At 53.8% G+C, this 22,367-nt stretch overlaps 1 protein-coding gene across 1 annotated transcript in view; it reads right to left on the reverse strand.

Moving 5' to 3' along the window:
• Window positions 1–22,367, reverse strand: part of IRX4 (iroquois homeobox 4) — a 35,292-nt gene that overhangs the window by 7,496 nt on the left and 5,429 nt on the right. Inside the window, 4 exon segments of the mRNA XM_029215995.1 lie at window positions 130–496; window positions 1,352–1,495; window positions 1,785–1,890; window positions 2,628–2,765. Coding sequence (XP_029071828.1) covers window positions 130–496; window positions 1,352–1,495; window positions 1,785–1,890; window positions 2,628–2,765 — 755 coding nt within the window.

The raw sequence follows: 22,367 nt of genomic DNA on the forward strand, positions 1-22,367 counted from the left end.
GGGGAGTCGCCGCCGTCGCCGCCGCCCGCGCCCCTCGGCGGCCGCGCGGAGCCTCCGCCTCCCCCGCAGAGGGGAGGGGTCTCGGAACCCCGGGGCGGGGGCGGGCGCGGGCGCGGGGACCTCGCCTACCTGCGGTGGCGCCGGGCCGCTGACGGCCGCCCGCGAGGGCTCTGCGCGGCCGCTCGGCGCGCGCGCTCCGGCGGGGAGCGGGCGACAACTAATGGAGACATCTCCAGGCGGAGCACCTGGCGAACGAGCGGAGCGCGCCGGCGTCCCCAGGCGCCGCGGTCGTCAGCCGAGCCCGCACCGGCGTGACGTGGGCGAGCGAGCGCGCGGCTCCCACCCGGCCGCCCATTAACGCTTTCCCCCGCGGACGCCGCGCGCTCGCCAACTTTCCCCTCCGCCCGGCCGGCGCGGGGTGCGCGGGGCGCGGGAGCCCGGATGAGGGGCGCCCGGGGGGGGGGGGGGGGGGAGGTGGGGGCGGGGACGCCTGGCTCTAGAGGACACCCCAGCCGCAACAGGGTAGACTCGATTTGGCCAAACGCTCGAGGCGGCCTGGGGCTCCTCAGGAGCCCTCGGGGGCCCTCCCCGCGCCCAGGCTGCGCTGCCTGGGGCCTCCAGAGCCCGGAGCCGCGCCCGGAGACAGCGCCCCCTAGTCCCGCCTCCTTCCGCCTCCTCCCTCCTCAGTCCCTCTTGGCCGCAGTCTCCCGGTGCTGGGGATCCAACTGCGAGCCTGGCCGCTGAAGGCCTGCGAGCTACCCCTCCGAGTAGGCTGGGATCCTGGCTCCCGGGCCTGCCTCCCTCGCCCTCCGTACGTGTGCCCCTTCACCCCAGTGGAGCCCACTTTTCCCGCTGGGTCCATACTGATTCCCACCTGGTCAGGCTCTCAGGGCAGCAGGCCCTGGGCGGGGCGGGAGCCTCGGTATGGGCACGAGGCTTGGGCAGGTGGAGGTGAGTGTATCAAGGTGACAGAAACTGCTTGGGGACCAGCAAGCTTGTGACCTGCCCAGGACCGGACCACCTGCCAGGGGAGCTTTTTCAGGCCTGTCCAGAGCCCTACTGGGCTGGGCCTCTGGCCTGGGAACACATGTCCACGTGGACAGCCTGTGTGCTTCTGCAGCCTGAGGCTGGGAGGGAAGGCCCCGTGGTGGGCCCAGGTCTGGGCCTCCCTGACCCCTGACCCTCACTCAGGCAGCTTGGAACCCCTCGCCCTGGTGTCCTCCCCCACCCTCATCATTTCCACTTCAAAGAACCATGAACTTGTTTGTCCTGTGATTTGTGGCCAGGCAATGACGGTTAAGGTTTGTCGACTTGGATGATGTCTGAAAAAGTTCCTTGCTGTCCCCCTCACCGCCCACGCCTTGTTTTCCAAAGCCCTGCAGGGACCGGAAAGGCAGTGCCTTCTGCCTGCTTCGCCGCTGGTGTGCAGGGCTGGTGCTGGCTTTGTCTCCAGGCGTTGCCATCTTTTCGTTTTCCCCACGGAACAGGGCTTCCACTGAGAGAGAAGGGGGGCACCAGCCCCTGGCTTCCTGCCCTGGTGCCGGGTCCAGAGCTTCCAGTGGCTTCTGTGGGAAAGACCCAGCTTTGGCCTCTGGGCCTGCTCTGTAACAGGAGGGTGGGCCCCGTTCAGGCTGCAGACCTGTAGGCATCCACCCAGAGGTGCATGTCACTGTAGCCCACTCCCTGGGCTGAGGAAGGGTGGTTGGGGGGGGTGTCCTCTTAGTAAGGATGGGGTGGGGGGAGCCATTCGGTTCCAGCGGGAAGGGAGGGAAGGCGCATTGCACCCTGGGGAGGGGCGGGGCTTGCCTGGGTCTCAGTCCTGTGGTCGGTGGTCGGCTCTCTTCCCCCCATCTCCTCCCTCCTGCTGTCCCCGATGCTCTGAGTAGCGCCCTGGGGCCAACAGGGACAGGCACGTCACCCTCCCCTCAGAGCTTACCTGCGCTAAGATTCTTTTCATAGCTAAGGATGAGCAAAGGCAGGTTTTGTGTTTACGACCTTGATTGGGTGATAAAGTCATTTCACTTTCACCGAGGCCTTTTTAACAACAACAGCTGCGGAGTTAGGGAGCTCTGGCAGCCTGAAAGCCTCCGGTCCTGCTGGGTTTCTGTAACCCTGACCACAGCAGGCGCGTCTGGAGGCGGCACCAGCCCGGGAGTGTGGCTCCATCGTCCTTTCCTGGGGGGCAGGGCCTCCCTTCACTGGACTCCCCCAAAGTCCATAATTGGATGCCGTCAGGCCTGACCTTGCTCTGGACCCCTGACCCAGTGACCAGAAGCATCAGTGGCCGTCCTCTGCCCCTCAGCCCTTGACCTCGAGGGCAGGGAGCTGCCCCAGCCCTCCTGCCACGTTGCCAGGCCCTCCTGGCTCTGGGGAAATGATGGAAATACCCCTGGCAGGCGAGATCTCTCTTTGGCATAGGCGGAGTGGTCAGTCCGAAAACGAGTCTGTGGCCTCGGCCCCTCTGAAGGGCCGCACAGCCCACACTGTGACCCCACTTCTGGTCGGTCCTGGCTCCCCAAGGGAGCACGTTTCAATATATCTTTTGTTCTTCCTGTTGGCAGAGCCACTGTGAAGCAAAGTCTCCGCGCCTCCAGGGCTTGGCTGGGCCTGCATCCTCCCCCCCTCGCCTGAACCTTGCTGCGACTTGCAGAGGCATCTGGGGGTTGAGAGCCCGTGCTGGTGCTGACTGGGCCGGCTCCAACACCGCCCCCGGTGCCGCCATTGCCGGGGGTCCGGGGGTCCACGGCCTCATTCTCCCCTGCTCCCTGGGGACCCAGGGAGGGCAAGAGGCTCTCACCCAGGCCGAGGAGGAGGCCGCAAGAACTGGTCCCAGGGAGGACAGCCTCTGAAAGACCACTGGGCCTTGCTGTCCCAAAGACACTGCTGTCCTTGGAAGGGCCCAGCCCTCGGTAACGCTCCTTGGCCCGGCTCAGCAGCAGAGCCGCGTGATGGGGCCCGGATCCCAGGGTTGCAGAATGGAGAGCAACACCTTTCATCTTTGCAAAGGGTCCCCCTGGGACCCTGTTCCCCACCGGCCCTGGGACTGCAGGGGAAGTCTTTCTCCCTTCCTTTCCCCCCTTTGAAGTGCAGCACCCGACTCGGAATTACTTCAAGCAGAATGTCAGCGTGTTTCCTTTTCGAGAGCAGCGTGGTGTCTGGGTTAGAGCCGGTGACCTGTGGCCCGGCCACTACCCAGAGTGACCTTGAGTGGACGGGTGGGCAGTGGGCGTCACGCCTCCCTGTCTCACCTCCCCTTCCTCGTGAGGTTGGAAGGAGGCCAAGGCAGCAAAGGTTGGAAAGTTGTTTTTCTTTTCCCCTCACTTCAGGAATATGTGTCTGTGATGTTGAAATGCGTCAGCAGATTTTAGGGAGATTTCTACTATTAAAAGTGAAACGCTGTTAATCCAAACAATGTCTGTGGTCTGTATGTTTAAACTTAAAACATACCACACACGGCCTCAAGAATCACCAGTGTCCCAGCCCAAAAAAGACATCCAAAGGAGAGGATGTTATCTTAAATTGTAAGTAAAGGTGACAGTACGTACCATTGCCCTGGAATTTGAATATTGTTTTGAATTCCTTGACACAGAGTTACAAAGAAAATCTTTAGCAGGAAGGAGAGGAACTTAAATGTGTATACTCAGTGCGTGAGCTGGTATTAGCTAGTATTCGTGTAAGGGACCTCCCCAAACAGTGCACATCCGATGGGGGATGGGGGAAGGACCCTCCAAGGAGGAGCCTCACTGGGCCTCCGCCCGGAATTTGCACAAAGAAAAAATATATTCCCCACGGTGGAGAGAAGAGGTATGGCTGCTTCCCCGGGGCACTCATTTACATGGGCCGCTCTCTCGTAACTGTGTGCAGGAGATACTTTCACAGATAGAAGGCGACAAGATACCAAGTGACACTGGCACAGGTCACTCAGTAAATAAGGGAGAGGGCGCAGTGGAGGCGTGGCGCACTCTGGTCCCTCGGAGGAAAAGCACATCGTGACGCCCACCTGCTCCCCTGGGTGCCCTCCGCGCTTGGGCATTTCGACCTCTCCTCCACCCTCCCAGTGGGTGTTTGGGGTTCGGTGGTCTGTGGGAGGCTCCAGCCCACGCCCCCAGCAGTGCACTGCCCTTAGGAGGTTTGCAGGGTCTGGCGGGGAGGAGCGCCTCGCCCCTGCCCCGTCGAGTTTGCATTTAGCCATCCTGGGAGAGCTGGTGTGTCCACCTCCAGGGGTGACTCGCGGGGTGTGCTGCCGTCCAAAGCCATCTGAAGGTGGTATCCCCGTCCCCCGGTGTCCAGGGAACACTACAAATCCCGAGTTAGACCCCAGCGTAGCCGGTGGCGCTCCAGTAGTGACCAGTGTAATGCACCGGCTTTTCATTACTGTCGCAGTAAATCATGTGAGAATGTTCTCCAGGACTTAGCTGATTCTTATATGAAAAAAAACATTTCAGAGTATTTTTGAAATTCAATTAATTGAAGGCCCCAGATAAAAGGAACATATTCTTAATGGCTACAAAATAACCTGGAGGGAGGCAAGGAGCCGGGCCGACTTCAAAGTGCAGCAGAAACACTTAACTGTTTTACTTTAAAAGTATCGAGATCAATGACTCAGTTAAAATTTCTTATACATTTAGCAACCTTTTCATTTTCTGTTTGAAAAATGACAGAGAGATGATTTTCTTTCCGGGGACACAGAAACTGCTGAAGAGGACCACGGCCAGCACCCTGGGACAGAAGTGGGTCCGCTCTCTGCTCGGGACCCGCCACCGCATGGGGTTCAGGGCAGCCCCCCAGGCAGGGGTGTGAGCGGCCTGGGGCTGCATAACCGGGTGGCTTAGCCCACGGTCATGTATGGTCTCTCAGTTCCGGAGGCGAGAAGTCCAGGACCAAGGTGTGGGCAGGGCTGGTTCCTCCAGCCGTGCAGGCCCCTCTCCTGGACCCTCTGGCCCGGGCTGTCCCCACTGTCCTGGGAGACACAGCCCCTGACCTCTGCCACCACCGTCACAAAACAGTCTCCTCACATGTGTCCGGGTGTCCGTGTCCAACCGTCCCCTTTTATAAGGACACCAGTCATACTGGATTCGGGGCCACCCTAACGACCTCATCTTAACTAATTACATGTGTGATGACCCTGTTTCCAAATAAGAGTGACATGTGAATTTGGGAGGACACAATTCAGCCCATGACACAGGGGTGTCCTCAAGTGCCACGTGGTGGCCTTGGTTTATTTCTTGAGATTGACCCTCCTTCCCTGCCGCCAGGAGGGAGGTCTGCGCTGGGTACTGTCCCCGTGTCACCATGTGACCGCAGACTCAGTGCGGTCGGCTGCAGCTTCCCAGGGGAGCTTCGCGTCTCTGAGGCCCAGCCACCTGCCTCCCTCTGTGCTCTTTCTGTCCCTCCTGGTCGGAGCCGGCAGCGCTTCTGCTGGAGTAGCTTCGCCAGGAGCTTTGGGGGCGTCTGTGGATTTCACTGGGGCTCTGACCGTCAGACCAGCTCTTCCCCTGGTAATCCCTCCTCTGACTTGGCCTCCTGATGAGATGCCTGAGAAATAGCAGGTTCTCTCACCTTTGCTCGTTCTGAGGACGTAGTGAAGCTTGTGCAGGTGGGACTGGACCGCGGTCATGACCTCGCTGGAGATTTCTGGTCCCCAGCTGGCTCCACCTCTGGCCAGGGAACTACGGTGAGTAGGTGCTGAGCGGCAGGGGTGGGGTCAGCGCTTCCTGCCCAGTTTGGGGGCCGCTCGTGGCCGCCCACAGGGTGGATTGCACTCCCTGGCCGCCTTGGGTCAGGTGTGACCCTGTGACTGCCTGTGGCCAGCGAAACATAAGCAGAAGTGACCCGTGTCACTGCCACGCGGAAGCTGGGGAGAGAGGCACCCGTGGGAACAGCAGCGTCTCAGAGGCAGAGGCTCCCCGGGCCTGGCTCGTGAATGAGCCCCGCTGGCTGGGTGCACAGGTCACAGGAGCAGGAATCCACCACCGTTTTCAGCCACTGATCTGCTGGTATTGCTTGTTATAGCAATACCATCTACCCCATCTACCGGACGCACTTATTCTTTTGCACACAGATTAATAACGTTACAATTGTATATCATTATGTGATCATACTCTAACTGTAAGATAGAATTACAAAATGGTAATTGCATATTATGTAATTATATATTATAATTTTCAGTACAGAGGAAGCAACTAGGCAGAAACATTATCTTAAAGGGAAGGTATAAGGTAAGGGCAAAATATACCATGCCTTTAAAGACGAAGTAGAAATTAAGCATTCTTTCCTTACTTTCACAGTCATGGAAAAACAGATGTTTTCAAGGAAGTTGCTAAACTTAGAAATAAACAGCTTCTACTTGTGTGTCTTTATTCCTCTCTTACCCCTAGGTTCTTCATGACATTTTTTTTCTTAAGTTCCGTATATATGTGTCAGCATACGGTATTTGTCTTTCTCTTTCTGACTTACTTCACTCTGTATGACAGACTCTAGGTCCATCCACCTCACTACAAATAACTCAATTTCATTTCTTTTTATGGCTGAGTAATAGACACAGACCTACTAGAGAATGGACTTGAGGATATGGGGAGGGGGAAGGGTAAGCTGGGACAAAGGGAGAGAGTGGCAGGGACATATATACACTACCAAACGTAAGGTAGATAGCTAGTGGGAAGCAGCCGCATAGCACAGGGAGATCAGCTCGGTGCTTTGTGACCACCTAGAGGGGTGGGATAGGGAAAGTGGGAGGGAGATGCAAGAGGGAGGGGATATGGGAACATATGTATATGTATAGCCGATTCACTTTTTTATAAAGCAGAAACTAACACACCACTGTAAAGCAATTATACTCCAGTAAAGATGTAAAAAAAAAACAGAAAAAACAAATAAACAGCTTCTATCTGTGAACATTTCTGACCCTTCTGACCTTCCGCCAGGAGACGGTCTGTTTGGCCACCACTCCACTACTGTATGGACCTCTCTCCGTCGGGCTGCCCGAGTGTCCCTACTGCCTGGGAGCTGCCTGCACAGAGCTCTGGGGGCAGGACTCTGGGCGACGCCCTGCTACTGCGCTGACTGCTAGTTGCAAGGATTTCAGGACTGGGGGAGAGAGGACTGTTCTGACAGCTCTGAATTCTTATGGAGAAACGATGATGAAACTCTGCATTTTAAACCAGCCTTCCCAATACACAAAGGACAGAGAAATTCTAGGGTGGCCTGAAAAATCCAAAGTATTTTTTCTTGTAGTTTAAGGGATATAAGAATATTTAATCTTACAAAATTCATAGTAAATAATAATGTTAAATACTACTTACTTTATATATTTTATCTAGTATTCAATACTTTAAATAGCAATATTAAATACTAGTTAATATTATCTATTGTCTTTTGTCTAACATAAATATTCTTTTTTTTTTTTTTTTTTTTTGCGGTACGCAGGCCTCTCACTGTTGCGGCCTCTCCCGTTGCGGAGCACAGGCTCCGGACGCACAGGCTCAGCGGCCATGGCTCACGGGCCCAGCCGCTCTGCGGCATGTGGGATCCTCCTGGGACACGAACCCGTGTCCCCTGCATCGGCAGGCGGACTCTCAACCACTGTGCCACCAGGGAAGCCCGAAATATTCTATTTTGACACAGTCAAATCTATCATTACCCTTTATTTATTTACCTATTTATGTTTTATAGTCGTGTTCCCCATTGGCCTTCACCTATTTTTATAATTTCAGTCTTCACAGGTAGGCCTTCGATCCATCTGACACCTGTATCTTTTGTGATATGTGTGAGGCAGGGGTCTGTAAGGGGCGCCACTCTCCCTATTATCACTCACAAGGTTTGCCAGGCCTGGGGAGGCCCGCTGCTTCCTCCTGAGACGTCAGAGCTCCCGGTTACCTGGACGTCATCTCAGAGTCTGCACATTCTTTCAATTGCACCTTCCAGAAGGTGCAGCCACCACATTTAAAAATCCCACTTTCATCGCATGTGAAATGGGCTTCTGTGTACACAGGGGTCGTCTTCAGAAGTTCCCCTGGAGCCTGCACAGCCTGAGGCCATCAGAGAGCCCAGGCTCGGGCCGGGCTTTCTGCTCCGCGTGACTCTCAGACTGGCGCAGTGTCCATGGCCTGGGACTCCACGTCTTGGCCGAAACGTGCAGCTCAAACTGTCCCCTTCCCAGACAGGGCTTTCTTGCTGTCCTGTGTCCTGTCTGTAGGATGGTCTATTGCTAGGAGAATATCAAAAATGAAGTCATCAGAGATGTTGCTTTCCCGGCCACCTACCGTCTTGTGACAAGCTGCAGGGTCTCTGAAGTTTGAAATACGGACTGGGGTCCTGGCCCCAGAGCATCAGGCTCACAACCTGGCTGGACTCCTGCCCTGGCCTTGGGTGTCACGGGGAGGAGAATGTCTGTGCTGTGTCCACAGTCCCTGGAGGGGCTTGGTGGACCTTCCGCCAGATCTTAGACTCCCAGACCCCCTCCCTCCTTCACCCTCGTCGAGATAACACTTGCTCTTGGTGCCCAGGTCATGTCTCTCTTTGTGGGTGGGGAGTGGTCGTCATTTTGGTCAGAATGGACACCCTTGAAACAAACACCAGGCATCCCTGACCACTGGCGTCGGTCACCAGTTGGAAGAGGCGGCATCTGGTCTTCATGGCCAAGGCGAGCATCCTCACAGCACTGGGAAAATGTTGCTGGTTTCCCCTTTAATTCTATTCCCCCCCACCCCAGATTTCTTTCTTTCTTTCTTTACTTACTTGATTGAAGTATAGTTGAATTACAATGTTGTATTAATGTCTGCTGTCCAGAAATGCGTTCAGTTATACATATGTATCTATTCTTTTTCATTTTCTTTTCCATTCTGGTTTATCACAGGATATTGAATATAGTTCCCTGTGCTCTACAGTAGGACCTTGTTGTTTATCCATGGAGTTTGGGATTCTCTTTAATTCTTAAGTGTTTCTTCCCAGACCAGACGCTGGGCCAAGTGGTCTGAAAGATCATGAGTTCTGAGAAATTATCTACGCACTAAAAATTTCAAAAACCATTGACCCAGTAGTTTGCAAACTTACATTTTACACAAGTCTGTCTTTGCAGCTGCCACGGCACAGAGGAGCTCGCTGAGGAGTTGGAAGCATCCACCTTTATCGCAGCCAAATGCGCCACGAAGGTAGAGGGGTGGATTACCCGGGAGGGGATGCTTTCATGGGAAACCCAGAAATAGAACGTTGTGTCCAACTTGATGGTGGTTTTAAGTGTTTTCCTGCGACTCCGGGAAACACGGCTCGTAGCTGAGTCCCGGATGGCGAGGTGGGTGAAACGTTATCGTTAGACGGCAGGGCTGAGTCTCCTACTGGCTGAGGCCCCTGCAAGCCTGTGCGCGACAGGAAATCAATGCATATCTGCCTGGCCTCGCTGCCTCGCCTCCGGGATGTGTGTGTCCTCTGATTTGTTTTCTAGGTCTGATATTGCTATGTTACAGTGGGCCTCCGACCGTGGCTTACAAGTTTGTTCAATCCCCCCGAATCACAGGCTTCTTGGGTGACCATGGCACTGACAACATGCCACGATGGTGTGCCCTTCGCTGCTCTTGGATGGCTGCCTGTAGAGTGAACTCCACCCCACCAGCTGCAGTGGGCTTTAATCTCGATGCTCTCCTGTGATCTCAGTTTTGTCTGGTGCCTCTCCTCATATCTGGCCTCTAGTTGACAGCAGGCTGACATCACAGAAGCCTCTTGTCAGTGGCCAGCGGAGCCTCAGTGGGTCAGGGGTCGGGAAGCATAGCCCGCAGGCTTGCCAAGCCACATTGGTGGCCTGGAGTCACGCCCTGCTCCCGGAGGTGTGAAGACGGAGCCACACTGAGACACACCTGTTCCTGCTTCCACAGGGCTGCAGGGACCCTGTTACTGAGTGCAGGGGGCTCTCCAGCAGCCCACCCGGGAGAGAGGGCCAAGCCGCTCAGAGGGGACGTGGCTGGACCTGCCTGCACCACAGGCAGGGGAACTGTGTGGACCCATGGTGTGCAGGGCTATCCGCTCGGCCTCTCCTTTCAAGCAAAGTAGAAGACACACGTGGGGATCGTGAAGATGCTAGCTCTCCCTGGAAAGTTGCTTATGGAAAGTTCCAAACATTTACAAAGGTAAAGAGAATCATAGACTGGAGAGGAGAAGCAGGTGTCCCTCAATCAAACAGTTTTTACATAATTCATGGAGAATCTGACCCATTGTCCTCAACCTGTTTGCTTGGAAGCAAATTCAGGGCATCATATCTGTAAATATTTCAGTATCTCTAAAAGATATGAAAAATCCCCAGGACAAATATCACCCCTAAAAAGTCGATAATTCTTTGATATCCTCAAATACGCAATCAGGGTTGCACTTCCCTGTTTTTCCCAGTTTGTTTCAACCTCAGGATTCAATGAGGGTCAAGCCTGTGCTCAACTGACAGCTCTCCCAAGTTCCTCTGAGTGTTTAGACTTCCCATCCGTCTTTCCCTTTTCTGCTGCCGTCTTGTTTTGTTGCTGTTGAAGAAGAAGCGGGGGTTTTTGTCCTGTCGAAGTTCCTTTGTTCCTGCTTTTGCCGACCCTGTCCTTATGGACTTAATCAACATTCTCCTTTGTCTGCTGTACTTCCTGTGCATCGCGGTTAGATTTGGAAACCTGATCAGCTTTGGGTCCAGTGTGGGCAAGACAACTTTGAACGAGGCGTTCCATTCAGAGGGGTATTGTTTTCTCTGTGATGTTGGTAACCACTGCCGAAGACAGCAGGGATCTGGAAAACAGTGCCGTCGGAACTTTCCCAATCTTTCTGCCCCTGTGAGCTGAAACACTTCTGTCAGGAGCAGCTTGCCCAGATCCACCACTTGTTACAGCACGGGAGAGATGGGCAAACAGTGAGCTAATGTCTCAGAATCCGCCAGAGGCGAGAAATAAGGGATTTTTTTGGAGAGTCAATATCACCACCTGGATTTGAACCTGGTTCGTGTATTTTGATCCGTTGCAGTTACTGTCCTTATTGGGGCTTAAACTGTCCCATTTTGGCTGCGGGAGCCTCTTCCTGGTGAAGCGGTCTTGGAGGGCTCCCTAATTTCTGGCACAGCAGCAGGTTCTGGGCTCATCTTGCATATTTCCTGTCCCAGTCCCGGGATTAGCGATTTCTCCCTCAAGTCCTGACTACTTTTACAGACAAGTGCTCTTCCTAGGCCACGACCTGGGCACCATGTCGCTGCATTTAAGACGTGGAGGATGGGCTGCAGGTTTGCTCACAGGTGCAGCAGGCCTGGGCTGTCCTGTCAGTTTCCCCAGAGGCATGGGGTCCACGTGGGGGCTTTGAGCTCTCACGTGGGGCTGGAGTCTAGCCCGAGAGTCTAATCGTCACCATGGTAAAGGGTACACTTTTGTTTTCCATCCACATTTCATATTTTCCACATACTTATTCTTGGAATAATGTTTTGATCCATAAAAGGGAATCCTGCTTTATATTACAGGATAACATTTTGTGGTAGCTATTGAGAAAACATGTTCCTCTTTCTTAGAATGAATTTTGCCACCATCTGAGAGAGGCCGGTCGACCTTTGTCCTCACCACCCCTCTTCAAAAAAGGTGTGATTTTCGTTAAAGCGACACAATACCCGGACATCCTGGCGAGGGTGTGAGAAGTACTGCGGTTTGTGTCGGGGACTCTATCAATCAGGCAACTTGCTGGGGTAGAAATGGGAGCAGACGGTGTAGGTGGTCTTGGGCTCTTATCCCGCCTGAAGTGGCACGAAGGGGAAGGATTGTGAGAGACATGGATATTAAAACCCTTTTTCTGTTAGAACCCCAAATCCCCTAACCGGAAACCCATCAGGAGGGGCTGCTGGGTCCCTGGGGTGGGTGTCAGAGCAGGTCAGAGCTGGCTGCCCCAGCCAAGCCCTTCCTCCTGGACCCCAGGGTCATCCTGTCTTGGTCTGCCAGGCCCGTGCTTCCCAGATAACCCTCCCGGGAGGTCTGCAATGACCAGCACATTTCCAACAAGGAAACCCCGAGCACGTCCGGATGGTCACAGTCAAGGTGGCTGCCAGCCTGGAAGCTCTAGGGAGAGGGACATGAGGGGTGAATCTTCCTCTTGACTTAACTTTTCTGAACGTTGGAGACCCCACTCATTTTTGTCACCCATTTCATGTTTCACCTGACACAGCCATTTGGTTGAAGAGGAAGGCTGGGTGGTATGTGTTGTTGGAACTTCCCGACACACACGTGTGTAGCCAAGCAGCCCCCCGCTCCCCGCCCCCTCAACCTGGGCTGGGGCTGGTGATCCTGGATGCTGGGCTGAAGAGTCCTTTGTTGGTTTGCCTTCCATCTCCTTCTTTTGCTTATTCCTTGCATCCCTTTACTCTGAATTTCTAGCAAAGTTTCCTGGAACGAGAGCTTTCTCTTCTACACTCAATTGATTTTATGGTCCTCAGAAATGTTTTTCATAAGCACCTCACTGGAAAACTATTCTTCAGTAGTGTCTGCCAGCAAGTTGACAGAGAAAAGGAACCAAATTCGCTCGACCACTTTTCCATGGTTTAATCCATTGCCACATCGCTGAGACTTCGGGAAGGTCCAGCCAATAACAGGAATCGTAGTGTATCGTGGAAGAGGCCCTCATCACATCACATCATCGCCAGCAGCACATCAACTCACAGCTCAGCCCAATGCCAGGCGTGAGACACGTAACTCTTCTGCTTGCTGGGAAGCAATGCCCACCATCATCCATCAGGGCCCAGGCTCACAACATTCCACAGGGCACTGCTAACACTTATTTAAGATGTAGCTTATATCCAGAGGAGAAGTGAGCTCTCAGAAGATGGGCCTGAATGAAGGAATGAATGAATTCAGGCATTCACAGTCGCTCCCCCCAAGCAGTGTGCAACTCCCAGTTGCCTAATCTTTTCCCTCGTGGGAAACCCTGGCTTGGGCAGGTGCCCACCCTTCCCCCAGGGTGACCGTGACCTCAGCTCCAAGGATCAATCCTGATTCCCTGCCCCAGTGACTGGCCAAGCATTGGCTTAGTGATTTATCACCCTGACAGATTGTTCCTAAGATGTGTGCAGCCTGACCTCAGATGTGATGAACATAGTAACCAGTCCAGCCCACACACACAGGGAGGACCTGAAGCCAGGGGGCAGGGCCACTGGAAGCCACTTCAGAAGCTGTCAGCCACCAGCACGAGCGTGTGACAAGTGCTGGCCACCGAGAGGTGAAGGGAAGTCTGCTCCGGGTTCTGGATAAGATTTCTTGGTGATAAAAAGAGACAGAAAGAGAGGACCTCTTTTTCTGCTGGATGTGGTCACGTCTGCTGGACGTGGTCACTGCAGCCCGAGGATGGAGAAGGGCCCATAGGGGGTCAGAGTGGTTCCCGTGCTGCCCACGACCCCCCACTGTGGGTGACGAGTCCACTGTGGGTGAAGCCAGCCTGCGGCTAGGCTCCCTGATGCTCGCGGCCAAGAAAATCCTAAATTCTGTCTCTTGTGACCGTGTTCTTGAACTTTCTTTCTGAGTGTACAGTTTTGCTGGGTTACTGGATCCCCTTAACCAACTAAACCTTCCAACCTCACACGGAGCAGAGCTTCTGATGGTCTCTGGGGCACCACTAACTCAAATCAGCGGAGAAGAGGTTAAACTCATTTCAATGACAAGTAAATAGTAAGAGTGAAATTGAGCTCTTAGACCCGATTTTCTTTCTTGGTTTAGTTGATTGCCTTCTGATCACTGGCTCCATAGGTTGGTAGAGAGAGCAGGGTAGATTAAGTAGGTAGTGAGTAGTTTTGTATAAGAAGAAGGATAGTACCCACCTGCACCAGCCGTGGAGTTAGGCTCTGTAACCTGACGAGCCACACGGCTGGGACGGCTGGGAGCAATTGGGGGTGAGCCAGGCGTGGGACAGACACATGCTTCTCCCCATTAAAGGAGAAGATGCAAGCACCGGCTTGTCTGATCTGAGTTACCTGCTGGGAGGCTGTGGGGTTGGAGCGGAGAGGCAGGGGGGGAACCCAGCATCCACCAGGGAGACAAACGTTTGTCCACAGACGCGATCTCCTGATGAGTTGGAACCCGCAGAGGCAGACTTGGCAGTCCCCAAAGCCCCTTGGTTCTCTGTCCCTCCTTCTCGGCCACTCTCTACCCGCCTGGCTTCCCCTTGCCACGCCTCTTTTCTCCCAAATGGTAAATGAGCCGAAACGCTAAAGGTGGAAACCAGTCAGTGAATCGGGTCATCTAGTTGTTGGAAGTACTTTCCAGACGCTGTGTTCCCGACTCTGACACTGGCGACAGCTGTCACTCACCGCTCACCGTACCCCCGGCCTGTCTCTTCACTCACCTGCCCATGTGCACGCAGACCCTTGCCTCAGGCTCTGCTCTTTTGGAGGAGAGGGACCCAGGGTAAGATAACATCTTATCTCATCCAGTCCCAGAAAGCACACTTTCAGGATATTTATACAGTTTGCATATGAGGTAATAGATGTAGGGAAGGGAAGTAACCTACCCGTCTCTCACGCAGGCAGAAGAGGGTTAGGACACAGTGGGTCTGGTGTGAAAGCCTGTGCCTTAGGCCACATTCTGTTCCCCTTCCATTCTATTCAATTAGGAGATGGGAACTGGGGGTGCGGTGCACAAGCAAACAGCGAGGCCCCCAAGTATCCATGGCCCTACAGTGAGGGACACCGGAGAGAGGGTAAGGAACCCATCGTCTTGCCTTGCTAGCCTGGGAGACGCGTCCGTTTCCCAGGTGACTTATCTGTGTCCCTGTGGGTGGTTGAAATCCTGATCTGCATAAAACTGCATCCTTGGATGTGGAGAAACCCACCTCTGCACTGAGCAGAACAGGGTTTTGACTCTTTGCTCACCAGCAAAAGATGTGACAACCGTCCCTCAAGGGTCCCGGGCCACGGTGCTTCTGAAAAACGTGCTTGGACGCTGGAAGTCAGTTCATGTCATTGTCTGAGCGGAACCGGGGCCTGGTTCAAGGCCAAGGCCAGCAACAGAGATGATACATTACAAAGAAAACGGGTGGTAATTAGAAATGTCCTCCCTATGATGGGGGGTTGAAGAAGATTAAAAAGCCACAGTGCAGGCAAGTCAGGCTCTTATTAGGATTTGTATTTGTTTGGTGCTCACATACGAGCCCTATGCATACATACACGCACAGGTAAAAGCATATATGCATGTGTGTAATCTACGCATAGGTACGTGCTCGTTTATGCGTACTATGAAAAATAAGGTGCATGAGGTCAGCAGCATCTTTCTCTTCTGCGTCTGTTTTATGTGTAAACTAGTGAGTTTGCCAAGCCAGGAAGGCCTGTCCACGTGGAGCTTATGTCCTGGAGGGAGGTGACAGCATCGGTCCAGGGTCCAGGCTGGAGGGTCCAGGGAGACAAGCAGCGGTGAGAGCAGTGGAGGCGGGGCAGGCTGGAGGGTCCAGGGAGACAAGCAGCAGTGAGAGCAGTGGAGGCGGGGCATCTGAGACAGGAGGTCGGAGAACTTCTTGGTCTTTTTTTTTTTTTTTTTTTTTTTTGCCGTACGCGGGCCTCTCATTGTTGTGGCCTCTCCCATTGCTGAGCACAGGCTCCGGACGCGCAGGCTCAGCGGCCATGGCTCACGGGCCCAGCCGCTCCGCGGCGTGTGGGATCTTCCCCGATCGGGGCACGAACCCATGTTCCCTGCATCGGCAGGTGGACTCTCAACCACTGCGCCACCAGGGAAACCCCGGAGGACTTCCTGGAGGAGGTTATATTTGAGCTGAAACCTGAAGGACAAGATTGAGTCAGAGAGTGATTAAAAGGGAAGAAGCTGCCTGGGTTTCCCGGAAGTTCAAGGAATGGTGGTGCGGGGAGGTGGGTGAGAGGGCAGGGGGGAGGGAGGAGAGAGAGACTTGGGGACCTGGAGAGGAGCTGGATTTTCCTGCAGGAGCTACGGGGAGACGCCGAAGAGTTTACAAATAGTGATGTTTGCATTTTATAGAAAAGATCATTCTCACTACTTTGAGATACAAAGATGGTGATAAGTCAGAACAGCGGAAAGGAGAAAATTCAGACAATGGTTGCTTTCATCCGGCGTAACGCTGGCTTGGACCTGGGGATCGGCGGAGAACCAGAATGCTCAGCTGGTTGCTTCTCCCATCGAGCAGCCAAAATTTCCACGATTTTCTTGCACATAGAGTTTGGGAAGAACAAGCCACAAACTGTCACTCTCGTAAGTGAGCATCTTAATTGGCGAGGGGAGAGCTGCTGCCTCCCAAGCAGGCCTCTGTTCAGCCAGCACCTGGAGGACACGCAGGCCAGAGGCTGGTGCTGCTGGGGATCCAAAGGCCAAGGGGACGGCCGTGTCCTGATGCATAGGGTGTGTGACGAATGCTGGGCCGGCGTCTCTGCAGGGGTTGCGCGAGGGGCAGTGGAAACAGCCCACCTGTCCGCGGTCAGTCTACTCGTCCTCAGCCCCGAGCCTGAGCTGAAGCAGGTCAGGGAGTCAGTGCGCACGGTGGCTCTGATGACAGTTGGCAGCCTCAGGACCCGCGACTGTCCTCCTCCCAGATGTGGGTGGGGGGGGCATGCTGAAGCCTCTTGCAGCACCCGGGTCTCGCCAAGTCGGGCACCGGCAGCCCCTCTCCCCCAGCCTCTTCCAAGGCCGGTCTCAGCCCTTGCAACTCTCAGAGCCTCAGCATCCTTTGTGGGAGAAGGGTCCTGTGTCCCTTCCCTGTCTTTATGGCCTTGCCCCATGGCACCTCTGGGTCCCTGTGGGGGGACATAAGTCCCCTCAGGCCAGGCTGGCAGGGGCGATGACCTAAGAGCCACACGGGGGCCCATCTCCGGGCCGTGCCCTGTGCATGCCTTGTGGGGCACCCCCGGCACGCCTGTCCCTTGGGTCCCTGAGAGCCGTCTGGGGGCGGGAGATCAGGAGGCAAGAGCGTGGAGCTGTGAGCAGAGCCAGGTGGTCGGCGCGGCCCTGGGTCGGAGGGCCCTGCCCTTTGGTCTACACCCTCAACCTCTGCGTCCTGTCAGCGGGTACCAGGGCTCCATCAGATGGGGATTCCTCGGCTGAGATGTACGTAAAGCCACGTGCTCAAAGCGATGGCCGGGGGCCCAGCCCAAAGCCAGGCTGGATGGCAGCTGTGGGCAGGGTCCATCCTGGGGCTCCCTGTCCCCAGATCGGCTGCCAGGGCTGGGGGAAGCCCCTACCTCTCTGCTTCCCCACAGGAGCCACCTCCACTGTCCACAGAGAACAAGCTCTGCCCCATCTGGAGCCTCCTCTGGGGAGGGGAACGGGCCCCTCCGCTGGCTCAGGGGTGACCCGCTGGCTCAGCGCAGCCCGCCAGGTCCTCACCCACGGCCGTGCGCATGGGGTCTCCCAGGTCCTAGAGGTCATCTCTCCTATCTGCTGTTTCTTATTTTTAAAAATCTTATATTTCAGTCGACCCATCAGAGCAGGGCCTGGAGACATGTTATTAAATTGTTAGTTTCCTTCAAGTAAAGGGATTTATAGTAAACAGGAGATATATGATTTCAAAAGGGCGCTTGCTGTAACCTGAGTATTTCAACTATGCCATAGATTATCCAGTTTTGGCTTGAGCACGTAGGATACAGTGTATGTTACCTGAGTTTTGGGGTATCGGGGGACAAAAAAAGCCACCTGGTGTGCAGAGGGGTTTCCACGGAAGCCGTGCTGGGCTTACTTTGCCGCTGCGTTGATTCCGGGCGTGTTTTAAAACCGCGATTTCTCCACATTTCCCTCAGAACATAAAGATGATATACACACAGCATAAACCGTTTTCATTAAGTATGCACTTATTTTACAAAGAAGAAAATCAGACAAATTAGGTTTTGTTCTCTTCAAGTCTCCTTTCCGAGGAAGATTATTTACAGTTGATTTTTTATTCCTCTCCCTTCTATTCCTCCAAAGGCAATAAAAAGCAATTCTGAGAGCACGGCAGAAAATCAGTTTTTAATCAAGAAAAAACAATCTGTGGGAAATAGGGCTGTGCTGCTCCCGCCTCAGAGAAAACTCCATGGCTGGGGGACGTCTTGTTGTCCCTGTGCAGACGAGGCCTCTGCCAGAACGGCTGGGAGCCAGGTGGGTGTTGCAGGGCCGCGTCTGTCTGTGTACAGCGAATCCTCCTTCGCGCAAGCAGCGGGACGTTTGCATCACACCTGTGCCAGGACATGGTGACCAGTGCACAAAGCCTCTCAGACCTGCTCTTTGGACGCGGCTCCCACTGCCTCCCCCTTTGTACATATTTCCAGAGAATTCGGAGAACGGCCCTGCTGGGACCTCCCAGACTGGCCCGAAGGGGCCTGGCCTCCAGGAGGCCAGCACGGTGTAACAGGTCTGGACCCCCGCCGTCCCCATGCCGGCCAAGGGCACCAAATTCGGTGTGTTTGGTTACAGAGAAGCAGATAAGGGAAACCGCACCCAAACGGCGAACCCTTCCCGAAGCTCTGGAGGTCGGTGATCAGCAGTTATGGCCACGTCCTCACCCACGGGTCTGCTTCCGTGTCGGCGTGTCCTGGAGTGACCCCCGTGTCATGGGAGTGACCCCTGTACACACATCTGTTCTGTCCTCCCGATGCCCAGACCCGCCCTTAGAAGGACCTGCAATGTCCGCTACCCCTCTGTTCAGTCCGGTTGGGGGGGGTGGCGAAGGGCCAGGAGGGGGCTGGGACTTCCCGCGGAGAGAGGCCTCAGCTGTGCTCGCCCTGCCCTTGGGATCCTAGGGTTCACTCCCTCCTGGGAATACGGAACGCGGGATCCCTCCCCCACCGCCAGCTTCCCTGACTGTCCCGGCCGACTCTGCCCCTTGCCCGCCCTGAGTCCACCCGGCGCCCCTGGTGCTCCGGGCCGTCGTCTCCCGCTCTTCTTCTCCGGGAGGGTCCTTCTTATCTTTCACCCTCCGCTTGCCCCTGGCTGAGCCCTAACCCCACGTAACGTCCTGTCTTCAGGGGAAAACACAGCAGTGTGGGCTGGGGCTACTCGATGACAACTTTTATAAAACCATGTATTGGGTTAAGTTGTAATGCTCATCGTAGAACATTTGGGACACATAGAAAGGATTAGAGAAACAAAGATTGCTCACCATCACACCACCCAGAGATAACCAGAGACGAGGACTTTGGGTCTTTGCTTTCATTTCGTTTGGGCGACTGATAAAATGGGACATGACACACGTGTCAGCAGACGGCCCTTCCCGCAGATGCCCGTTGTCCTTGTGTCAGGCAGACGCAGCAAGCTGTCCCGTGAAGAGCCGGAGAGGAAACATTTTGGTCTTTGCGAGCCCCGTGGTCTCTGTCGCGGGGACTCCGTGTTGCGGTGACAGCGGCCCAGGCCACGCTGAGCCCGGCTGTGGCCGTGGCTTAGAGGACTCCATCCACGACACGGGTGGTGGCCAGTGTACCCATCCAAATAGAAAAGCACCACGTAAAGGGAGTTTTCTCTCCTTCCCCAAATTCTGTGCGTGCGTTTCAGGAAAATATCCAAATGCCACTTTCCTCCCTCAGGACCTCTTCCCAGTTACGGGCACGCGACCTTTTCAAAGATCTCTGTGCAGCGCGGGTGCAGGGTCAGGTAAAGTTAATGTGCTCCCCGCCAGACCTTCATCTCTGGAAGGTGAACGGGTTTAACACTGATTACTTTTCATGAGAAAAATAATGAACCACGGAAACAAGCCTCGCAGTCATCTGTGTTTGGGGAGAGGACGTCAAGTGGCCACTTAGGGGACGTGGCTCAGGAGGGCGCCCAGGGCACGGGAGCTGGAGGGTGTGTGTGTGGAGGGAGGCAAACACTTTGCTGGAATTCCACAAAGTGGGGTTATCCTGCCCTGCAACCCTGGCTGTGGAGAGTCTGCCTCTTCTCCCCTGGAGGGGCCGGGTCCCTGGCTGGGGGCTGCCCACCCCACCCAGGTCTCTGGGGCACAGACTTGGCAAACCTGAAACCCCCAGGTGAGGAGCAAGGAGGCAGCATGGAGAAGTGTGGTGGGGGGGGACCCGGGGCCTGGCAGCTTGGGGGGTCCTGAACATGCCACAGGGCAGGGGGCGTGAGAAGGGAGCGCTAGTGTCCTGTGGCCACAACAAACACCCCAGGCTCTGGGGCTGAAAACAGAAGGAAGTTTTTGTCTCCCAGCTCTGGAGCCAGGAGTCCAAGATCGAGGTGCCCCAGGGCTGCACTCCCTCCGGAGGCTCCATGGGAGGGTCCACCGGCCTCTCCCGGCTGCTGGGGCCCCAGGTGTCCCTGGGCTCATGGCCGCCGCATCTTCTCAGTCTCTGCCTCCGTCTTCACGTGGCTTCTCCTCTGGTCTCTGTGGTTGGATTTGGGGCCCACCCAGGTAATCCTGGATGAGCTCTTCATCTCAAAATCCTTGTGTTACTTACACCTACAAAGCCTCTTTTTCCAAATAAGGGTTCCATTCACAGGTCTGGGGATGAAGGTGTGGGTGTGTTTTCTGGGGGGCCACCATTCAACCCACGGTTGTGCCCACCAACTTAGTGCAGGCCCCAGTGAGCTGTCGCCTTAGCAGAGGAGCGAGTGACCCGACTGATCAGGGCTGTGGCCAGAGGATCTTTAGGTGTGATTTCGCCTTCTGGGAACTCCTCCCGCCCCCAGGAAATCCCCTCCAACACTCGCATCTCATTGGTGGAGGCAGAAACCACCGGAGATGTTTAGCTCAGTAACTGTCTGGGAAGAGGAATTCGATTGGGTACCTTTGGCCTAAGGACAGAAGTAGGATGGTGAGTGTGAATTGCTGAAAAGGTGTTTGCTGATCAATATTCAGAGAAGCTTTTTAACGAGGGGGACCTGAAATACGAACAGGTTACTGTATAGAAAGTCGTGAATTCCAGCTCTGAGCTCCTTGCCAGGCTCCCATGGATATAATCTTTGCTGACGAAATAGATTAATTTTGGGAACGTTCAGAGGGATCGTTAGATGTCCACGAAGCGAGAATAGAAAGAGGATTCTGCAAAGCTGTATCTACAAGGAACTGAGCTAGGTGGCTAGTAAAATCACTGGTAGCTTAAACGAAACAAAACACACTTTCTCCCACGTCCAAGGGGGCTGGAGGTGAGCAGTGCATGGCTCTCATGGGAGCTCTAGCCTCCTCAGGTATCAGGGCTCCTGTTACCCTCCTGCTCCACATTGTTAGGCTTCCCTCCTCAGTTTGCCTCATAGTCCTATTGTGGCTGCTGCTGCTTCAGCCATCACATCTGCATTCCAGGCAAGAGGTAGAAAAAGAGGGAGAAAGGCAAAGAGGGCCTGTCCTGAAAGCCTTACCCAACAATGTCTTCCTTCGTCTGATTGGCCACTTTCCTTGGTGCTGATGGTTCTGATTCCAGAACATGAGGAAATTTTCATTTATCTGCAGCAAAATGATACAAATAAGAAAAAAATATGAGTGAGTCTTTCTTTGAACTAAATTAATTTTTGTTCTTTCGACATTTTTGGAGTTAAAATATACTTTTGAAAAGATGGCAAAAGTAGATTGTAATGACCTTTTGTTTGATACCCTTGCTTTTCAGAATAGTTTTAGTTCAAAAATAACACAAACATAGTTTAAAAATCAAACAATACTATGTGGAACACAATCCTGTTCCAGATCCCAGCTTCACCATCTTCTAGTTTTTCTCCCCAGAAACACCTCTCTTCCTATTACCTATTTCTACAACTATTGTTCTCTATATTTATAAATAATACTGTTATCCTACTATGTATATATTGGTTTCTCATTTTAGACCATATCTATCGACTTCCTCCTGGTACTTGCAGTTTAACCCTCTCATGTCCTAACCTGTATCTTTTCTAACATGACTTCCCCTGTCTTTTCAACATACTTTTATCACTAGTTTTGGTTAAATCGTTTTTATTTACTGCCGGGCCAAGTGATGCACTGTGATTATTTTCCTTTTGTTGTGTAACTTTGCATTTTTCCTTTAATATTTGCCTAATTGTTTTCACTGCTTAATTTTCTAGGAAACTAGCGTGACGTTTCCCACACACTCTCATCCATCTGTCAAATGCCTGATAATGTTTCAAATGTCCAGACACATCAAATAGTGTGACAGTGCCCCAATCCCCACTCTCACCACCACTGCCTCCATAGTTTCCTATCTGTATAGCTTTTCCTTTTCTAGAAATTTTATGTAAATGGAATAATTCAATATATGTTCTTCTGTGTCAGCATAAATTCTTTTAGCATTTTTTTTAGGTTCATCCACATGGAACATGCATCAGGAGTTTGTTCCTTTCTACTGAGGGTTGGACTCTATCTGTGGATGTGCTATATTGCAACTACAAATTCACTACTAGGTGGGCATGTGTTTTGTTTCCAGTTTTTGACTATTACAACTCATGCTGCATGAATATTCACACACATGTTTCCGTGGC

Source organism: Monodon monoceros, unplaced genomic scaffold (assembly GCF_005190385.1).
Source record: "Monodon monoceros isolate NGI ecotype Baffin Bay Population unplaced genomic scaffold, NGI_Narwhal_1 Super_Scaffold_12, whole genome shotgun sequence".
Taxonomy (NCBI): domain Eukaryota; kingdom Metazoa; phylum Chordata; class Mammalia; order Artiodactyla; family Monodontidae; genus Monodon; species Monodon monoceros.